Here is a 20,752-nt window from a genome sequence, read left to right as displayed (position 1 = left end):
CTCGCGTCAGTTAGTAATGAATTTTAGAGTACGTTTGTTTTACTGAAAATTTCACGATAAAGGAAAATATTTTTCGTACAATCCACTTTCAAGGGAAATATGTAGTGTTCATTTGTTTGGTGATTCTAAGGGAAAGCGATTTTCTTCTTATTTGGAGGGGAAAACGCTTTCCCCTCAATTTAAATCTATTGTTTTCAGTTCTGGAAAAATGTTTGCCGTACATCAATTAATTTTCCTAAAAATCATCGTTTGTATCGCTTGATAATATATATTTGTGTATATGTATGCTTGTTATACCCGTGTAGTTTCCTCTACTTGTTAACTTAAAGTTTTTGAATCAGACTTTCTAACATGATATCGAAATCGGGTGTCGTGTCCTTTTGCATGTGCGTCCACCTTCATTATGAGGTGTTGAAATATTTTATATCACTTGACAACGAGTCTTTTACGCTTTTTAAATGACAACTTTTAAGCTTTTGAGTCGGACGTCCTATCATAATTTATACATCACATCAAGGAGACATCCTTAGTAAAATAATTGCGATTCCTTGTCCCACTTTGTGAAATTCCAATCCCACCATGTGTTTTCAATCCGGTACTATTCTACCGTCACACGTTATTCGGGCTCCTCAGCCAAGTCAATCATTTTATGCTGGACTTTGCACGAAAATGGTCACAAATGTCAAACAAGACCTCGGATCAGTCCACCATCCGTACGCCAACAGTGGCCATCGTCGAAATAGAAAAAGGTTATTCCAATATCAATCAATTACGAAACCTTAGCCGGCCTACCATCCATCGAAAATAATAGTAGTAATAATTACGCGCGTGCGATTTATACCACATAATACGATAATTTACGCGTATTTATATGAGATTAGCTCACATATAAACAAAAAAGGGTCGTGTACATATTATAAATCGAATCAATCTCGCCAATACAATGTAATAAATTTCGCACGCGGCTCGCGTCATCTAGCGAAAATGATCGCGCGACTCGGAACACAATCAATTCAAGAAATCGCCTAATGAAAAAAATTTCAACATAAGGACCATCGGTCGGCTGAAAACGAATCGGGACCGTTTATTAAATCTGATAAATATAATTGGAGAGCGAAATGAATAAATAGAGAGAGAGAGAGAGAGAGAGAGAGAGAGTAGCGGCACTCTCTTTCAAGAAATTTTGGCGCTTAAATCGACGCTAATTTTGGCAATCGGCTCCATCCAACGGCCAGCAGACTTCCGTACGAGGCTTCCCTTTCCCGCAGAGAAGACTTGCCCGACATTTAAAGCCTCCTCCGGCGCCAACTGTATGTAAAACGCGTGAAGTAACGCTCGCTCGCTCGCTCGATTTTTTTTCCCCCTGTACTTCCAGTTCCAGTCGTCCCCTCCTTTTCCTTCTCCTTCTCCTTCTTCGTCTTCAAGTCGCGATTTTTCGCTTCGATCTTATCTTCAATCAATCGGCGTCTCGAGGTTCGTTTCTCTGTGCAGAAACCGCGTTCGCGGACACGAATTGATCGGTTCACGCATCGACGCAGGGTGCAGTGTCCTGTGAAGGAAGCGTTCGGTTCGGTCTCTTTGCACAAGCTCGAGCCTTTCTTTTTCGCTTGTATGAGCATCGAGTCGGCACTGATCGGGTGAGTTCTTAATCTGATTGCCCATCGCTGTTGTCTTCTTTTTTTTTTCCTCGTCTGCGTTTCCGTTCGTCGCTGCGTGAGACGATTGATTTATTTTAGAAGTGGATTATTGTATGGATCAATTGACGATTACTTGCCGAAAATGGATCGATGTTGAACAGTTCAGTTGGATTAAGTTAGCAATTATGAAGATGTTTGGATTTTTGGCATGATTCTGTTTTGGTAAAGCAGTTCAGTGAGAGAGGGGAATCCGGTACGACTGTGATTGGGGCCCTTTCTTCCGGTTAGGGCGTTGCGGAATTTTGCTGATGAGTTCTTTGGCCTGGGATTTTTATTGCAAATCTATCATGCGAATATGGCCGTGTTTATCCATGTGTAGAAATCTAAGATAAGGAGCTTGGAGGGAAAAGTTGTTGTTTTCTCCATTTATTGTTATTGATTAAGTATGATTCGCCGTTTCTGGTAGTTATTTCGTTGCGCAGTCTAACTGCACAAACACTTGATTGAACGTGGTCAAAAAGATTCTGCTGGTGGAGTTGCTTTTGGGTGCAGCATTTACACGCCCTTATTATAACATAGCATCTATAGGCAGCGGGTTGCGGACAAAAGTGGCTTGTGGCATTACAAGTGGTAGACCTCATTTCGTGAACAAGATTGCGCAATGCATATGAGCCAATCTGTCTGCCTGTCAGTGGCATAATCTCTAAAGCTCTTTTTCTGTGCATATCCAACTGAATTCAGAGGCAGTGAATCTAGCCTTCTTTTTAGTGAATTCTGGCGAAAGATTGCTCCTAACACTGCTAGTTGTCCTTAGATATCCCTTTTTTCCTGTAGTCTTGTAAGTATACTCAAGATGATCCATTTTGCTTTTGGGGAAGAGAAATGCAGTGTTGGGCTGAGGTCTTCGTTGTCTTGGTTACCTTAATATTTTTTAGAGCTTGAGATGTGAGCTTTAATGTTCTTTGCAGGAGTAATTCTGTTATGCAATTCAGAGTTCCGTGGAATGTTGTCATTGGCCTTGAGGACATTTACATGATTTTGTGATTGAGATAGTTATGGTTGAGCCAGATTCAGATGTCTTTCAGTGGAGTTTCGACATATTTGATCCTGTACTACCTGTTCATTCGGGATACTACACCAATACAAGTCTGCACGATGCTAACAACACCTATTATGGACAGTATCCTATGAGCCACTATGGTGGAGAGTGTAGCACTGTGGAAAATGATGAGATCATTGCACATACCTTACAAGAAGAGTTTTCACAATTAGCAATGCGAGAAGCGCCTGTATATTCACATGCAAAGGAAGAGGACTCGAAAGTATCTACCAACCAACAGAATTGGCAGACAACATCACCGAGAATGTATTGGTCAGGTACTTGATAATTGATGTATCTATGTCATGGCTTATTTTAGCATGATAGTTTTACTGAAACTTCTTTGAGTGGATACTCAGGGAATATTTATAACCATGGAGAAGCAGATAATGTGTGGGTTCCTGGTTCATCTATTAACCATGGTGATGGAGAAGAGTATTCTTATTCTCAGCAGCAAATTGATGGTTATGACTTCAGTGAAATGGACAATCCATTGAATCAAATGGTTCCTATTCGGGTAAGTTTTATTTCATTAGATTGGTTATGTCCTGTATTAGTTTTTCTATATTCTTCGACTATGAAAAAAGCTTCTGTTATCATTGTGGCTTGTGAAAGTTATATATGCTATAGACCTTTCTTTACCAACTAAAGTCTCTCCGTTATGTTTCTTGACAAATTATCAACTAAAATCTCTCTCTCTCCCTAAAATCTTGACTTAGGGAGACATGTCTGCAGCAAACAGGATGACAATTAAAGATGGGAATGTATAATTGTGTAAATTGTTTGGCTTTCCTTTTTCCTTTTCCATGAGGTCGGGCGAATGATATGCCAGCTTCCTTAAGTCCGATTTGTTTGGAGAATCTTATTTAATGTGAAGGTCCCCTGTTTATATTGATGAAGGGAGAATCACTTGAATATTTAAATGTCAAACTGAAACTCATACTATACAGCACATTCCAAGAATCAACGGGGAGATACCTTCCGTGGATGAAGCGACTTCAGATTATGAGAGGTTGCGTGAAAGGTACGTATTCATAACATAAGAGGTCAGATTATGAAAAATTCTTCTGTTTTGAGTCTGTCTTGTGAAATTTGTACATGCTACAGTCATTTCTCTACGTTTATCAACTAAAATCTCTCTCTCTAGAATTAGGTAGACATGTCAGCAGCAAGCAAATTGATAATAAAGATGGAGATGTATACTTGTCTACTTATTCACCTTTTGCTTACTTGAAGTGTCACCATCCTTTATGTATGGTTATGATAATTCTGTTCTATGGTGGCTAGACAATGATCCAATTCGTGTTCTTTCCGCCAAAGATTTTGGACTTTTACAATCTTTTCATCTGCAATGGCCTGGTAAAAGCAGTTATTGAGCTCAAAAGTTTTAATCAGGAAAGGATTTTTAGTGAGCAAACAGCCAGGATGTGATGGCATTTTCAAAATATTCACTGTGTTGTTTTCTCTTAATATAATTCTATTGTATACTGAGTATGATTATGCAATCACTGGTATTCGATTTTTCAGATTGCAATTGTATGATTTGGTTGAGCGTAAGGTAGAAGGCGATGGAAATTGTCAGGTTGGTTTTGCTTCACTTGTTTTCATTTTCTCTTTACAATTATATATTTACTTTTACCTATTTTTCTCTTCAATGATGGGAATAGGCATGAGCTTTTCTCTTTTCTTAATTTTCTGAATCTGTTGTTTTTCCCAGTTCCGTGCATTATCAGATCAATTACATAAAACATCTGAGCACCATGAATACGTAAGGCAACAAATTGTAGAACAGGTTTGTTTTGCGGGACCGGAACAATTCTTTAATTATGTCAATCGAATCAGAAATTTATACTCTGAGGCTCTTCTATTTTCGGTTTTCTCAGCTCAGGACACTACGAGAGCTTTATGAGGGATATGTTCCTATGGACTATGATGAATACTTGTGCAAGATGTCCAAGTATGTTGATATTTTCCTAATTTAAGCACCTCTATATCAATCAATGGTAGCTATCAGAATATTTACATGTCTTTTGATTCTCTTATTTGGACGAATGATACAGCAACGGGCAGTGGGGTGATCATGTCACTTTGCAGGCTGCTGCAGATTTGGTATGTCTCTTTCATGTCGTATTCATTAACTTTTGAGTTTTAATTCTGGTTTACTCCTTGACTATTTTTTTATTGGTTCAAGAAGCACTTTGGCATTCAACACCGTTGCCTGGATTCTATGCTAGTATGCATCTTGTGTGAATACTTCTTAAGGGCATCTTTTGTGAATATTTCTTAAGGGCAAACTGGAATGTTTTGCATGTGTGCTCCCTGTGGGTCCTACAGGAACCGGCACATGATCCGACAGTTGCATCAGTTGCAACTGCAGATCACTGCCTGCATGAATTTTTATAATTTACATTGCATGGTAACTGCCTTCTGCATGGGTTTTTAAATAAATCAATCTCTATTGACTTCAGCAACCGATGGGGTATCTTTTGTCGCTTGTACACGGTCTTTTCCAATGTTGTCATCATACTTGACATATACAATTAGGGCGGTTGGAGTCACTTGTGGTCTGAACAACTTTCTCTTAGAATCCAGAGGGACCCCCAGATTGATATGAAGCTTTTGCTGGCAATACACATTTTGTCATTGTTCATTCAATGGGAAAGAATTTGAAGACTTAAATGTATTGCATTATGTAAAATTCTCTCGCTATTAAGACCTGAAGATTTATTATAGACTTTTAATGTTCATTCCAATATGACTGATGCTGATTTACATTTCAATGCAGTATGCTGCAAAAATATTCGTGATAACTTCATTCAAAGATACATGTTACATTGAGATTCTTCCTAATGGTCAGAAACCAAACCAAGGTAATTTGCATCTCTCATCTTGGAAGAAACTTCCCCCTTTTTATTTTATAATCATTATTTCATATGTGCTTTTAGACACTGGTTCTTCAAGTTGATTTATTCCATTAACCCTAATGCAAATTTGGGTTGTTTCAACTTCTGCATCCATCTCAATGCAAATGTCTGTATTCTTGTGATGGTTTAATAATGCTAATAGTGTATGATGCTTTGTGGGTCTTGTTCCTGTTGATACAAAATTAGCATGTTATCCTTGAGAATCATTTCTCAAAACATTTTTGTCCATGTGTGTATGTGCTTGGGTTTGTGCGTATCATGCCACTTACTGGGGGCTGTACTTCAATAACCTACTCGTTGATACCTGCCAACAATCATGGACAATGGTTAATAAGTTGTTCTTTGTCTTGCAGTCATATCCCTAAGCTTCTGGGCAGAGGTGCATTACAACTCAATTTACCCTCAAGGTAGACTGCCACTATAGATGAGGCTCAATATAGTTTTCAGGGGAAGTTAACGGTCTTAGATAGTTAAACTCAAAAATTATCTTCATATAGCTTAAGATCTCAAAGAACTTTACCAAATTTCCGGATTATGCCTGCTCTCTGCGTGTGTTCTGCCATTTCACCATTTAGGTGATATAATTCCTTTTCCAATTAAGATTCAGATATTCCCGCCTCACATTGTGGGAAGAAGAAGAGATGGTGGTCTTTTTGGGGATAAGGATCAGCCAGAGTTGGCCAGCATGAGGCACATTCCCTATTTATACAGCTGAAATTGCTTCTCAAGAGTTCCGTTAATTGATGTAAACCTTACTAACCTTATGCCTTTTTATATGGTTAACCCATAACTCCAGTATGGTATGTTCTGCTTATTCATTTACCGATTGGCATGCTTTTTTCTAATTTTGCATGCTGGTGGCATTGATATCCCCGTGGAAAGAATTCAACCAAATATGTATATTGTTCCAACATTTCGGAAGAATAAGATGTACAGAAATGGGAGGTTTCTCTGTCTGTTTTCTGTCTAAACAGAGGTGGTGCATCTCAACAGATGTGGCCGTAAATTCAAAAACGGATTTGCCCGTGATGACGTCTTTGACATGTTGAATAATAAATGCTACTACTTGGTACTGAACAAAGAGCAAGGATTACAGGTGTTGTCTAGGAAACGAAGTTGTAGATCAGCTGTAGTTGTTGAGGTGGAGGCTATGGCACAAACTTATCAGTGCTGAGTCCTGTAATCGACTGCTTCAGAATTCTCCATGCTTCATTTATGCTGAGTACTTCCATCAGCTCTAAGAATACTGTCCAATTTCCTGATCGTCTTTATTGTTCTTTACGGGTGGTAAAAATCCTTATTGCTCTCATGCTTTTATGGTGCGCAACCTGATTCTTTAATTTTTGGCGTTCGTGAAGAGCAAGCACAAGGGGAGAGCAGATGAGAAAACGTAACGTCTGAGATCTGTACGGTGTGAGAATATATGAGTAGCTCGTGGAAAGCAAGAATAGATGAGGAGGGACCATGAGAAGTCTAACAAAGCATCGTTTCGACACGGAATTTGGCCATGGAGGGGGACTTTGCATCGACACAAGCAAACAATCAAAGTTGCCTTCGTGGAAGTAGACAAAATCACCTTCCATGCCTAAGCCATTTTCTATCAATAGACCGCGCCAAGTCCTCTTTCCTCCCATGGCTGTCGCTCATTCTCAAACGAATCCGGAGAAGTCGAACGTTCGTAATGTGAGCAAAAGCGAAACTGAGGCACAAGTCCGCAGGAACCGTTCTGAATTCGACACTGAACTGGCCCCTTCAGAGACAGCGACGCCGATGCAGCAGTCTCTATGCTACAATCCAACGTCAAAGTTGAAACGCCTGCGCTCTCAAGAGCTCAGGTCACCCCGTCCATGCAGGGGTGGGGAGCATCATCAATTAATGCAAGTGAGAGTCGACCCTTTTTCTCCAGATCGTTCTATTTATTATGAATCTCACATGACGTAATCGATATTATCCAAAAAGTTTTTCCCGGTACGGGTTTTCTGAGAAAGTCGGCCAAGAATTACGCAACCTGAACCTGCACTGGATCTGTTCATTCGATTCGACCCCTTCATTTCAGCCAACACGAAATTATCCAATGGTGGGTGGGTCCAGTTCAAATGTCGTTGTTGTTGTGTGTGTTTTTTCCCCTTTTCCATTTGACTTGGTCACTCTGTCGTGGACCCATGGTCAACACCTTGCATCGTATGCACTGTAAATCCAAAATCATGCAATATCGAAGGAAGGTCTCGCATTTTCCAATTTCTTTTTCCAATTAAAACCTTCACAATTCAACTCCTAACATTGTCCATCTTCTTCATGCTCTCTCTAATTTAAGCCCCAGTCTCCATCGAGTATGGAAAAAAACGAAGAAGAGAAGAAAATACACATTGAGAGCGAAGGAGGAGACATATATCATATCCTGTACCCTTTATCAGAAAATCCCCCAAAAGAGTAAAACTTTGAAGAACCTATCTTTCTTAACCACGAATCTCCCTCTGCTGCCTCTCTTCCGCCTCCTCCGTCGCCGACGGCTGCAACAGCAACGCTGTGAAGGGCATGTGGCGGTAGCCGTTAGTCCCGCCGGCCGAGAAGTCGAACCCGTTTGGCAGGCTCAGGTCCAGTCGGCAGTCCAGCGGCGGGATCGGGAACGCCACGTGGCCGGCCGCCGGTTGGGCCGGCGCCAGCGGCTGCACCGGGCACGGGGCTGATGCAGAGGCGGAGGACCGAGGGAGCGCGCCCACGGTGGTGTTGACGGGGTCCGCGGGCATGCTGCCGTAGCCGGTGGCCGCGATGATGGAGGGCTCAGCGTGGAGAAGGAGCCACTCGATGGTGTCACCGTCGGAGCGGAGGCCGAGCTCCCGGGTCAGCTGGAAGATCCGGGCCGCGCAGAGAGCCGGGATCCGTATCCGGCGCCCCCGGCCGTTCACCTTCTTGTGCCGGTCCCTGGAAGGAGCGGATGCGCTTTTCCGGGATAGGGCTATCTGCCGGTGGGGCGTCGGTGGCGGAGGCTCCACAGAGGCGGTGGCGGCGGCGGAGTTGAGGGGAGACTTCTGTTCAGACGAAGGGTAGTCGCGAGGGAAGACGATGGAACCCATCGTTAGGAAAATTAGGGTTTTGGAGGGTACTGACTGCTGACTGGTCAAAGATATCTCAAGGATGAAGATGGTTGTTTTTTTTTTTATATATTCTTTTTGGGGTGTTGGTGAACTTTGATAGTGTCGTGGTCGGAACGGGAGAGCCTTGTTTCGGTCTCAGCAGTTTACTGAGATCAAGGACCCGCGCAAGAGAGAGCGGAGGATGTGGATTCTGGTCTTCCTGGGCCTCCAGTGGTTGGGCGTATTTATAGCGTCCACGTGGGCCCCACGCTCTGGTGATTTTCTGTGGGCCCCACCTGCCTAGATTTTCGTGCCCCAGGGTCCCACGACGGTGGTCTTGCTTGGTTTGCAGCCCGCCACGTCGGGGAAAATACTTACGTGGACGGAGCCTACGAGTTAGATACTTCGGTTAGGGCGGGTAAGATCTCTACGGAAAAGATGTCTATTATCGATTCCGACAGCCGACAGTTATGATTAATTATCGACGGTTGGACTTCCGATTATGATCGAAAAGTTATGGTTTAAGTTCCCTATAATTTTATCTTTTTATTTTTTGACTGACTTCCGTCATTTCTGATATTAAATTTCGGTGAGAGTTCAATTATAGCGAGTCTGCAAAAATTGAAAGACATTTATATGATATGTTCCCAAAAATATGGTGGTATGACATTACCATTTTTACTTTAGTTAAAATGTTGTATGGTATTTTCGTTTTTTTAAAAGTGAAACTTCTCTTTGCAATTATTTAATATTAGCTGAAAATAAATAGACAAGTTCCATCAAATTTATATCTCACTTTTTCCTCTTTTTGCTCGATTTTCTATCTAGTTTAAGTTCGATGGCTTCAACATTGTTCGTTGACCAAGAAAGCTCGTTAGGGTTAGTTGCTTGATGTGAGACACGCTACTCCGTTGTTAACGAGAGATTTTTGAAACTCTTAAATGGGTTATCAACAAGTTCGCCAATGGTAAACTTAGAGGTTTTGATCTCAAGAAAAAAAGGGAAGGGAGATCGAGAGTGGACTTATTAGATGTGGTGATGGCGAACTAACATTTAATTTATCACTATCGACAGTGTCATCAAACTCTCGCCATCGCTACCGACTACTGAACCTTTTTTTTTAAATTTTTATTGTCAGTCAGACCACATTTGCTCACTTAGGCACACAAGCAAATGCACATGTTGATGTTGCATTGTTCATATATCATGTGGATTGAAACTATCTTAATTATTGGTTATGTCGGTCATACTCTCTGGAGGCCTAAATGATGGAGAGTTCATATGGATTTGGTCTACATGGTATAAAGATTATACGATAGTTTTTTCAAGTGCGCACATAAAAAATTAAAACGTGATTGCGCATGCATGCTAGCACGCGATCTTGCATGTAATATATGTGAGACTTGAGAGGGAGGGAGGGCGGATGGTGGTATTGGTAGTTCTTAAACGATAATGTTCAAAGGAATTTAGGGCAGATGCAATAGTAATTGATAGTGATAACTTAAAAATTTGTCTAAATTTGATAAAGCTTTCATTTAATCAATCTAATTAGGAGATATTATAGTTGAATCAAGAACTGCAAATTGAGATTAGTCATATTTGTCCGCCATTTTAGTTTCGTAAGTATGTTGTTTTACATATGGAAGCATATTAATTACTTCATGTCCATATTGAGATTGGATAATTTTCCTTACTGATACTGAATGTTGAATAACCCAACTTCCCTTCCATTCAATGGCCCAAGATGTCTCTATCCACACTTCTGAGGCAAAATATTAAATTACCTCTCATTTCGAAGCATTTTACTTGCTGTAATTTCCAGATTGAAATATGGATTTTCCTCCTCATTGACACGTTGGCCACCAATGTCCCTATCCAACCTTTCAAGGCAAGAGATTAAATTTAACTTATATAGGATATTTTAATACTCATCTCACGTCCACGCTGGTTAATATGTGTGGATAGATCAAACGAATATAAAGAGTAGTTACATCTCGTAAGCAAGCAATGTGAGATATTTGAGGCTTCCAAAGAAGGTCAAAATTTCTTAATCAGGAAATTTTGTATAACTTTATGCTATGTTTAGCCAGGGTAAGTGTCAAAATAGGAAAAACTGTGTTTAGTTCCTACCCAAGACATGATAAGATCGGATATAAGAGAATATAGCCTAGATAAATATCCTCCGGGTAAGGTGAGATAAAGGCGAATACCATTTCGCACATCCATTGTGTAAAAGCTATTTCTCTCAAATAACAAACTTTTTAAATTAAAGATAATAATAACCTGATAATGCCACATAGGAATTGCATCTCAATAAAGCTAACAATGCAACCTAGAAATGGGAGAATAGATTATTTCGAAACCTTTTTAACTAATTCGCAGACCAAGGATTAATATGAAAAAGATTAGATGAGCAAATGTTTCACGAAACGATGTTTGAATGTGTGCAATATAGAGTAAAGATTTAGAAAAGATTGACACACCGGATATATAATGATTTGACTTGTATATCAAGTCTACGTCCATTTCACACCATTAATAGCCACAATAAGGGGTGAAATCTATGACGCATCGACAAGCCAAAAAGGACGCCGTGTCGGCGTTGGACACGTGTCGGAGACGGACACGTGTTCAACATTCTTCGAGACCCATCCGACACGCGGTCAATGCATGTTGGACCTTCGACACGTAGTCAATGCCACCGACATGATGCAGACATGCCAATCAACGAGGAATGAGGGCGGTAAAGCGCAGATTTGGAACTCCAAGTTCGGGAGGAAAGGGGGAGCAGGGGCGAGAGGGCGAGCTTGACGAAAATACTAGCCCCGCTAGTCCACCCGCCCTTGCAGGAACCTCATGATGCACTCCACGGCGACGCAGCAGTACGCCTCCCGCATGGCGTCGGAGAAGGTGGGGCCGTCGCTGGCCATCCTGTCTACCTCTTTGATGACTACGAGCACGTCAAGGGTCTTCTCGAAGAGGGAGAGGGCGTCGATCTTGGACTGGATGGAGCGGAGGAGCACGGATTTTTTGAAAGGGAGGTCGGAGTCGGGGAAGGGGAGGAGAGAGAGAGAGAGAGAGAGAGAGAGAGAGGTGAGACGTGTGTGCGAGATCTTTTCAAAAAATAGACCGGCGCGGGGGGGGCGCGGGTGGGCGGGGTGGGGGGGGAGGTGGGGCTGGTGTTTGGAAGAGGAGAGAGAGCGTTCGGAGGGAAAAGGTGTAGTCACTTCGGGCCTTAGTCACGCACCATCCAACGCTCGCTTCACGAGGAATCTAATGAAGTAGTGATGTTTTATTCTCAGCCATTGATAACTCTCCCTATCCAACGCTCCATGCTCCATCTCCTCCCAAAATTTGAACCTCCGCCGTACGATCAAATCCACACCTTCTCCTCATTCCTTCACCATCATATATTAAATCGCCATTCTCCCGTCCCTCTCTCTAGATCTTAGAAACCAAAAGCCATTAAGGGTGCGCATGAAATCACTTCTACTTCTGGATTTCTCTACCGGAAGTCAATTTGGCAGGAAAATCCGTTTGGTAAAAACCTTGCCGAAGTAGAAATCCGTTTGGTAAAAAAATTGACTTCCGATAGGATTTTCAACTTCCGGTAGAATTTTTAACTTTTGGCAAGATTTTTTGCCAACTTTGAGAAGTAATTTTTTTTTACTTCTCCACCTTAGAATCACTTCTTCGATCACATTGACCTCCACCGACCGCCCATCGCCGCGGGCCGGCCGTCGAAGATTTTGTTAATAATGTTCTAGAAGTAGAAATTTTTAACCATAATCAAACGAATTTTTCTGATCAGAAGTTAATCCGAAGTAAAAGTAAAAAAATCATCTTCCGCTTTGAAGGAGAAGTTGAGAAATCAACTTCCGGTCAGAAGTTGAGAAGTTAATCCGAAGTGTTACCATGCGCACCCTAACTCTCTCTCCCATTCACTTCGGGTCTAGTCACTTCGGAAAGCATCGGGTTTTTTTTTAATTTAATTTTTTTAAAAAAAATATTTACGAAATTATTTTAAAAAAATATTTACAAGTTTGGACCTCGCTCGGCAATTGGACCGCCGAGCAAGTGTGTGGGGCCCCGGCCCAGCTGCTTGGCATCCGGGTTGCTTAGCGGGGCCGGGTTTTTTTTTCTCAAAATTTTTTTTAAGTGTTTTAATTATTTATACTTATAATATTTAGTTTATTTCATATTTTTTTAAACATGTTTATATTTATTTTATTTATAATTTTTTTCTTGTGAAGCTTATCTTTATAACATAATTAGTAATAATTAATATAAAAAATCATTAAGATCTATAATTCATAAATAATGTTGTAATTATGTAATTAATTAAACATATTCATAAAATAAAATTGGTAAGATATATGAAATTAAGAAAGAAGAGGATCCATATGTCATTTCGTAAATCTTTTTTAAAATTAAATTGGAAAAAAACCCTTCTTTTGCCCTTTTTCCTACATTTTATAAATGACAAATTTTATCATCTTTTGCAGTTTTGCCAAAGTGATACGGAATGTATTAGTAGTGCATTTCTAGATCGATTGAATAGATAGAAATCAAACCGGAAGGCGAAATGATGATGTATCAAGAATCGGCGGATTAGGTCGACGACTTCGGAACGAACTCAAATTTGGTCGGCTGAATTGAAATGATGTCCTAATCAATATTCACTGCTGTTGGCAGTGATGAATGATGGATTTTTGCGATTCGGGATCGTCTAGATGGGTTTTCCTATTTTTTTTAGTATTTTCGGGATTTATTAATGGCAATTTTATAATTTTAGATTTTGATATTTAGAATCCTACTATGGTTAGGTTTAGGGTTAACACCCTATAAAAGGTGTTATTATAATGTTTTTGAGGATGATTATTATTATTGAATTTTGAGATTTCTCTCTTAAGCAAGGATTTGCTAGTTATCTTCGATGAACGCTACGTCACGTAATCCATCGTCACATTCTTGAAGAGTCGTGTTAAGATAAAGGCTCTTCGACCGATAAAGCTGAATACCTACTCGTCCGTATGATCATACGGCCTTGCATGATATTAAATTAAGAAGGGGGTTCCTTAATTTCATATATCTTACCAATTTTATTTTATGAATATTTTTAATTAATTACATAATTACAACATTAATTATTAATTACATATCTTAATAATTTTTTATATTAATTATTACTAATTATGTTATAAAGATAAGCTTAATAAGAAAAAAATTATAAATAAAATAAATATAAACATGTTAAAAAATACGAAATAAACTAAATATTATAAGTATAAATAATTAAAACACTTTAAAAATCGGAAAAAAAAAAAGGCCTAGCCTCGCTTGGCAACCCAGCTGTCGAGCAAGTGGGCTGCTCGGCGGTTGGGCTGCCGAGCAGCTGGGGGTGGGCCCAGCACGCCCGCTCGGCAGCCTAATTGCGGAGCGGGCCTCACTCGGTAACCTAACCGCCGAGCGTGGCCCAAACTTGTAAATATTTTTTTTTAAAAATAATTTCGTAATTTTTTTTAAAATTAAATTGGAAAAAAAACCGAAAGCGTCCAAGTGATTTAATTTCTTTTTTATTTTATTAGTTTTATTTTCTACGCTGGCTAGGATCAAATTATAAAAATACCCATGATAGAAAATTTCTTTTTTAATATAAGACCTTTTTTTATATTATATATTCTCCATTTTAAAAAATAAAAAATATTTTTTCATGTATATATGAAAATATATATTTAATATAGAACGTGTCTTAACGTGACGAAAATCTCTATTTTTTAAAAATGACATGTGGGCATGTCGTGTCGCGTCGCATGTCAGGTACCGATATCGGTGCTACTTAGGCTGAAATGCACTAGTAAATTGTCTTACAAATTACAAACAGTGCGTGAGCTGAAATATACACTTGATTTTGCACGAATACAAGGCAAAAATAGATCACAAGATCTTTCAATGAGTACAAGCTTTTCAATTAGAACAATTTCTAGTGCAACACTTAGATGTTAAATCTATTCTTCTACTCCTTGGACTTCACGATCTCCTTCTTTTATAAGCCTCAATATTCTAGCCATTTCAGCATCATTGGAGAAGCAAAAGAGTCGTTGGAGGTTGATAGGACATCTTGTCCTCAAGCTAGAACAACTTTTTCAAAGTCAAATTGAATTTTCCTAATATAGATGTTGAGCTGCTGTTCCACACCGACAACTTTCTGCAAGACTCTAACAAAGCAGAGACCTGTTCCCGAAAAGATAGAAAAATTTTTCGTTGGCCTTTCCAATCAGACGATGGTCATGTCAACCAATCTTTCGCAAACATTAGCTAGTATGGACTTTAAATGTTATTGTTGACCTGATCTTTTAAGCTTCGATATCAAACAATCGGTGACCAGGTCTTTTGTGATCCTCAATGGATGTTTTCATGAAAACGCTTCAGATCGCATGTGATCTTTACCCGATGGTTATCATGTGATCCTTAGCGATATATAACAAACATTTGGACACCAAAGTAAATCAAATACGAAAGGATAGATTGGAAATCAACAAAATGTTTTATGATTTGTTTCTTCAACAATCTCCTTCTTTTTAATGATGACAAAACTATCCCGCAGATGTGAAATGAGATATTGTTTATAGAATGCAATAATGTAAAGATCTGCATAGCTGATTTTTCAATGATAAGGCATAATCACGGATGAGAGATATTCTCCAAAAGATTTAGTAACTGAATATGGAGAAGAACCGATTAAGTTGATCTTTTGATTTTGAAAATGATTTAGTCAAGATCTTAGCCATAGTTCATGATTTTTTAATATAAACATCTACAGAGAGAATCTTTGTTCTTGCTCAAGCTCCCCTTGTTTCTATGCTTCCCTTAGGATTTTTCTCATAGTAACACTTAGCACTTCTTTGCATGATCCTGTAAGAATTCTCCCCCTTTTTTCTCATCAACGAAAAGCATAAGCATAGGAAGAAGAGGAGGATGTGAATAACAATAGCTTCATTCATTCATTCGCAGCAATGGTGCGTAACAAAAACATGTAGTTTTTGTGCGTAACAGGAAATGATCATTTAGTGCCGGTGCGCTTTCGTTTCTGTGAGGGAGGTGAGGATTGGGTAGGCTTAGAAATAGATTAAAGGGGATTATAGCAGTCTAGATTGATGATGGTCCTCTCAAGCTTGACCGGATATTTTGATATGTTGGCCATGGAAACTTTTAGATCTCGAACATCCGACCGAACGGCGGGTAGGACATCCGATGATGGAGAAGCAAAGGGTTCCACTGAAGATGAAGCTCTTTCAGCTGGAGAGAGAGACGTGAGGCCTTCTTAGCTGCAAGAGCCTTGCCTTTTTGCCTTGTTCTTGAAACAGGCTATTCAACGAATTTTTCATTGAGTAGTTCTTTTGCTTTCTCATAATCTCTATATCCAATAACAACCACCTCATATTTGGTGTTCAATCGTCCATGTGGAAACAAGCTGTTCAGCGAATCTTTCATTGAACAGTTCTTTTGCTTTCTCATTATCTCCATGTCCGATAGCTGTTGACACCCGAATTTTTAGTCGGTTTTCCTTTAGTTTTATTTTCCAAAATTCACTAAAAATTCACAAAAAATAAAAAAAAATTAAAAAATCAACATTGGAAGCCTTGGCCAAGCATAAGGAACCAATTTGGAACAAAAAATAATTTTTCATATTTTTCACATTTTTTTTAATATTTTCGGAAAATAGGAAAATACTTCAAAATTCATGAAAAAATACTTTTTCGAGGTCACAAAAATACACAAAAATGTCCGATATTTTTCTTTTAATTCCCTTTTAATATTGACCTCAAGAAAAATTAAAAATTGAGTTCAATTTTAGGTGTTCCTTCACAACGCCTAAAGTTGAATTTTCATAAAAAAATACCAATTGAGTCTTTTTATTTGCAATTTTTGCACATTTAGAGTCTAGACATTCAATTGCAGTCCCTTTGAACTTCAATTTGATTAATTGCACCCTCAATTGCACGAATTGCGCGAATTAGACAAAAATCCCCAAAAGTTTTGCAATTTAGTCCCTAGAATTTTTAATTTCTCAAATTACTTTTGATCTAGGGACTTTCTCTGCAAAATTATACCATCCCTAGGTTTTTGATACATTCTAAAGCGATTGGCATAGGTCTCGCAGTCCAATTTGATCGAATTGACGTCCAATTGAACATTTCCCCAATTTGGGCAAATTGAAAAATTTGGAGTTTTCATAGAAATTGAGGTGAAATTTTGGGCAAAACCACCTTTTTAGATAATATTCAGGATCCTAAGCCCAATTTTGAGGTTTAATTGCAAAAATCCCCACTCAATTTCAACTAATTTTGAAAATTCTATGCGATTTATTGTCCGAACCGGTTCGGACCGGTCTGATCACCGGTCGGACCGGTCGGACCGGTCCCAGTAATGCGTCTTCCTCACGTAACACTCGCGCGAATGAACAGTTCTTGGATGATTTTTGATGAACAAATTGACTGGGCAATCGGCGGTAATCGGACCAATTAATCAGTGCGTTTTGTTCCTCGGGTGACTTTGCGTCGATTGAATCCAACTTGGAGGACAATGGCCGCCGGAAGAGCTCCGGCGAGCCGGTCAAAGCTGCGGCGACGTGAAAAAGTCAACAATCTGCAAACCCAGCTCAATTCGCGTGCAATTGGCGTTGCCGGAGTGCCAAACGGAGCTGGACGGAATCCTATTCCGTTCCGGTCTCCGTCCAACTCACTTCGCACACTTGGGCACGTGCGAAGTGAGTCGGTGAATCATCACCGTGCGCGCCCAAAATTCAAAAGGGGAGTATAAAAGGAACGAGAAGATTCCGGACTAGGGGAGGTTCATTCGGTGCTCGCATACAACAGAATAGAGAGAGAAAGAAAGAGAGGAAGAGAGAGAATCTCCCGTGTAGAGCTCGAGTTCAAGTTGCGGGCCGGAGCCGTGCAACTTCGCTGCCGCCGATTCAGGCCAAATCAGGCCGTCGCACCGCCAAGAGAAGCTTGCTTACACCTCCAGGATTCGATCGCGCCAGCTCAATCAACTTGCGAGCTCCTAAATCGGTAAGTCGCTCTTCCAATCTCGGTTACGCTCATCCATGGCATCGCACCGATTCATGCCTGATTCTAGCAATTGTTGTGTGCGTTTTTGCCCTTGAGCATTGCTGATCCTCGTCGCATCCTCGTTTTGCTTTGATTTTGCACAAAAATCATGAATCGAGTCTTCGAACTTCAACCTCCATGGCCGATTGCTGTCGAAGCTCGTCTAGACGAATCTAGACCAAACCAGGTCAATCGGACTCGCAGGTAAGATTTCTAAACTTCTATTGAGTGTTTCCTACGGCTTAATTAGCTTATTATGTTAGATATGGCGTGATCGAACTCTGCAACTTTGTGACTGTGCGAGCTTGATTAAGGTTGATTTTGTGGGTGAAATGCCGCGATTCCGAGATATGTAGATCTACGAGATGAGACGAGTCGATTAGGGTTGGTTTGACGTCGTTCCGGCGAGATCTCGCCGTTGGATCTCGCCGGAACTCTCTCGACCGTCCATTTAGTGTCGTCGCGAGGAAGAAGAAGACGGTGACGTGGCGGTCAACTTGGTCGGCGATCTGACGTGTCGAGAGCTGGTTGGTCCGGCTCGTCGGCGACTCGGCTCGGCCGTTGGCGCGGACGAGCCGAGTCGGCCCGCATCCGACGGCCGGGGTAATTACCTAGGTTTGATTTAGGGCCGTTGGATCTTTATTTTGTAATTTCGGTTATTAGTTTTATTAGATAGAAAATGCTGTAAATCAAAAACGGTGTCGTTCGTTGTGGATGATGCGTCGTCGTTTAGAGTGAGTGAGAAATGGACGGCGCGGATCAAGTCCGAGATTAATCGCGGCCGTCCGTAGTCCTAATCTGTGCGACGTCGTTTCGTGCGTCGTCGCCGGTGCGTCGTCGTTTTAGTCTTTAATAGAGACGAATGGCCCGGATCTTATTTCAGGTTTTAATCGTGGCCGTTCGGGTATTAGGAGAGGCGACGTCGTTTTAGTCGAGGAAAGGTGAACGGCTTGGATTAGATTAGACTTTAGATCGTGGCCGTTCAAAAGTCTGATGGTTGCGGCGTCGTTTTGAGTGTGTAGGCCAGGACGTCGCCGTTTTGTTTAAAGAGTAGTCGACGGCCGAGATTGACCCCGGATTGATCTCGGCCGTCCATCCTTTTTCTTTTATTCGAATATTAGGTTTTTGTAATTTTAGAAAATAAAAAAATGTAGAAATTACCTACGGCGCCGTTTTTGTGTCGTGGGCGGTTGATCGGTCGTTGACCGGGTTGACCCGGTCCGGTTTGTTAATAAAAAAATAATAAAAAAATAAAAAGAAATTTCTAAAAATCCAAAAAATTGTAAAAATACTTAGAAAATTCATAAAATTTCCCAGATTTTCATAAAAAATTTCTAAAAATTCCTAGATCGATTCGGAACTCATAAAGTCCGGATCGAAAATTTTTGAGACTTCGAGGGTCGATTAATTTCGATCCGGAAAATTCCCAATATTTTTGAAAAATAAATAAAAATTCCAAAAAATAGAAAAAAAAATTAGAAAAATTCAAGAAAATCACAAAAAATGAGAAATGGTCACATTCAACTGGCCAAATCGAAATTTTGTGATTTTCGGGTCCCAAAACCCAAAAAATGACCATTCTACCCTTCCGGGCCTTCCGTCCCAAATTTTTACCAAATCACCCCGACACCCAAATTTGATTTTTGTATGGGCCGATAGGGCCATTTTAGACATATCGAACCTTGATTGATTGATTTGATCGATTGTAATGATTTTGATTGCGCATTAATTTTTCCGATTGTGATTGATTAGGATAGAAAATTCCCATCTGCATGAAAACTTAGAATTGTTAGGGCCTACCTCACCCGATATTACATCTGTATGAATTCTTAGGTTAGAAAAACAATCAACATCGGTAACCGAAAGGGCGTCAAATATGAAATTTGGCGTAACCTAGTCCCCGGACCCAAAATCTCCGATTTTCGCGGAACCGAACGGTTTCTCCCGACCGCTCGGTAAGGTTTTCCGATCGTACCTTCCAATAAATCGATCGGTGGCGACTCCAAAATTGCATGTACACATCGCACATGCCACCCGACCACACAAGGTCAATTTCGATATTTGAAAAATTTTACCCGACATCGCGATTCGAGTAATGGGTCTTGGGAGAGACCCGCGATCCCATAAAAAATATATATAAAAGGGGGATCGGCTCGTTAACCCTCGCCCCGCCGGGACCGACCGACGGAGGGTCGCGACAATAACAACCACCTCATCTTTTCTAGGGTCTTCTTGCTTATCACGGTTGTTGAGCTAGCTTTATCACTTGAGGGGGATGAATAAGTGATTTCAAAGATTTAAAGAAAATTAATGTGGAATATAAATGAGTATGCTCATAGCTTCGTTTAGAAGACTCTAACTAGTAAGATCCGAGAAATCCTCGGATGCAAGACTGTGCACAATTTTACTATTATAGATGTAATCAGAGAGAGAAAGGGAAAGAGAATGTGGACAAAGAATTTATAGTGATTCGGCTTTGTTCAAGCGTACGTTCACTTCTTCACGCCGGCAACCAATCGGCTAGATTCCACTGGTGAATAGCTCGAAGATTACAACTCGGCGAATATACTTCTCATATAACACTCTTACACTCCTAAGTTTTCCTCTAAGTATTACAGTGTATGATCAAAGGTACGTGAAGGATATGAAGCTCTCTTGATCTTGGAATTTTGAATTCTATACTCTCGTCCGTCTTGCTCTTCAGCCTTGATGTATCCTTTTATATTCATTCATCTCTAACTATCCGTTACAAGATCTCCAAAAGATCGCTCTCCAAACTTTCTCGTTTGGACGAGACCGAATACAAAGGATTTCGTAGCCGTTGAGATTGACAAAAGAAAGAATTTCCCTTTGGATCAAATCGCCCATACAATCGCGATCCCGAGTTTCCATAGATAGTTACTTC

General features: G+C 40.3%; 2 protein-coding genes across 9 annotated transcripts; one reads left to right on the top strand and one right to left on the bottom strand.

The window, feature by feature from the left end:
• The first annotated feature begins 1,371 nt into the window (after window positions 1-1,371).
• LOC115735132 (OVARIAN TUMOR DOMAIN-containing deubiquitinating enzyme 12-like) lies at window positions 1,372-6,592 on the top strand. 8 transcript variants are annotated; one of them, XR_004014733.2, is made up of 12 exons: window positions 1,373-1,637; window positions 2,606-3,014; window positions 3,096-3,253; window positions 3,687-3,760; window positions 4,264-4,318; window positions 4,454-4,528; window positions 4,620-4,693; window positions 4,797-4,845; window positions 5,522-5,606; window positions 6,014-6,067; window positions 6,262-6,405; window positions 6,543-6,592. XR_004014733.2 is itself a non-coding variant. In XM_048271247.1 (11 exons), the coding sequence occupies exons 2-11, from the start codon at window positions 2,825-2,827 to the stop codon at window positions 6,321-6,323; spliced, it is 876 nt and encodes a 291-aa protein (XP_048127204.1). In that variant the 5' UTR covers window positions 1,372-1,637; window positions 2,819-2,824; the 3' UTR covers window positions 6,324-6,592. The 8 variants fall into 8 exon arrangements, 6 of the variants coding, with proteins under 6 accessions (XP_048127204.1, XP_030522096.1, XP_030522098.1 ...); XR_007196682.1 differs by having other exon boundaries at window positions 6,519-6,592; XM_048271247.1 differs by having other exon boundaries at window positions 1,372-1,637; window positions 2,819-3,014; window positions 6,262-6,592.
• Window positions 6,593-7,997: 1,405 nt separating this feature from the next.
• On the bottom strand, window positions 7,998-8,882 carry LOC115735125 (transcription factor TCP11). The gene has a single exon (XM_030666223.2). It carries the CDS (start codon window positions 8,732-8,734, stop codon window positions 8,117-8,119), a length of 618 nt encoding a protein of 205 aa, XP_030522083.1. The 5' UTR covers window positions 8,735-8,882; the 3' UTR covers window positions 7,998-8,116.
• Window positions 8,883-20,752: the final 11,870 nt, after the last annotated feature.

The sequence above is a fragment of the Rhodamnia argentea genome, chromosome 10, assembly GCF_020921035.1.
Source record: "Rhodamnia argentea isolate NSW1041297 chromosome 10, ASM2092103v1, whole genome shotgun sequence".
NCBI lineage: Eukaryota > Viridiplantae > Streptophyta > Magnoliopsida > Myrtales > Myrtaceae > Rhodamnia > Rhodamnia argentea.
Note: the sequence above shows the minus strand (reverse complement) of the source record. Positions and strands in the feature narration are given on the sequence as shown.

What these genes read in the sequence shown, in the direction of transcription:
- LOC115735132 (XM_030666234.2), top strand. Translation starts at nt 2,693, where the DNA reads ATGGTTGAGCCAGATTCAGATGTCTTTCAGTGGAGTTTCGACATATTT. An exon ending in TGCAGGCTGCTGCAGATTTG is followed by an intron (nt 4,846 to 5,521) that starts GTATGTCTCTTT and finishes ATTTCAATGCAG; the next exon opens with TATGCTGCAAAAATATTCGT. An exon ending in CAACTCAATTTACCCTCAAG is followed by an intron (nt 6,068 to 6,261) that starts GTAGACTGCCAC and finishes TTTCCAATTAAG; the next exon opens with ATTCAGATATTCCCGCCTCA.
- LOC115735125 (XM_030666223.2), bottom strand. Translation starts at nt 8,734, where the DNA reads ATGGGTTCCATCGTCTTCCCTCGCGACTACCCTTCGTCTGAACAGAAG.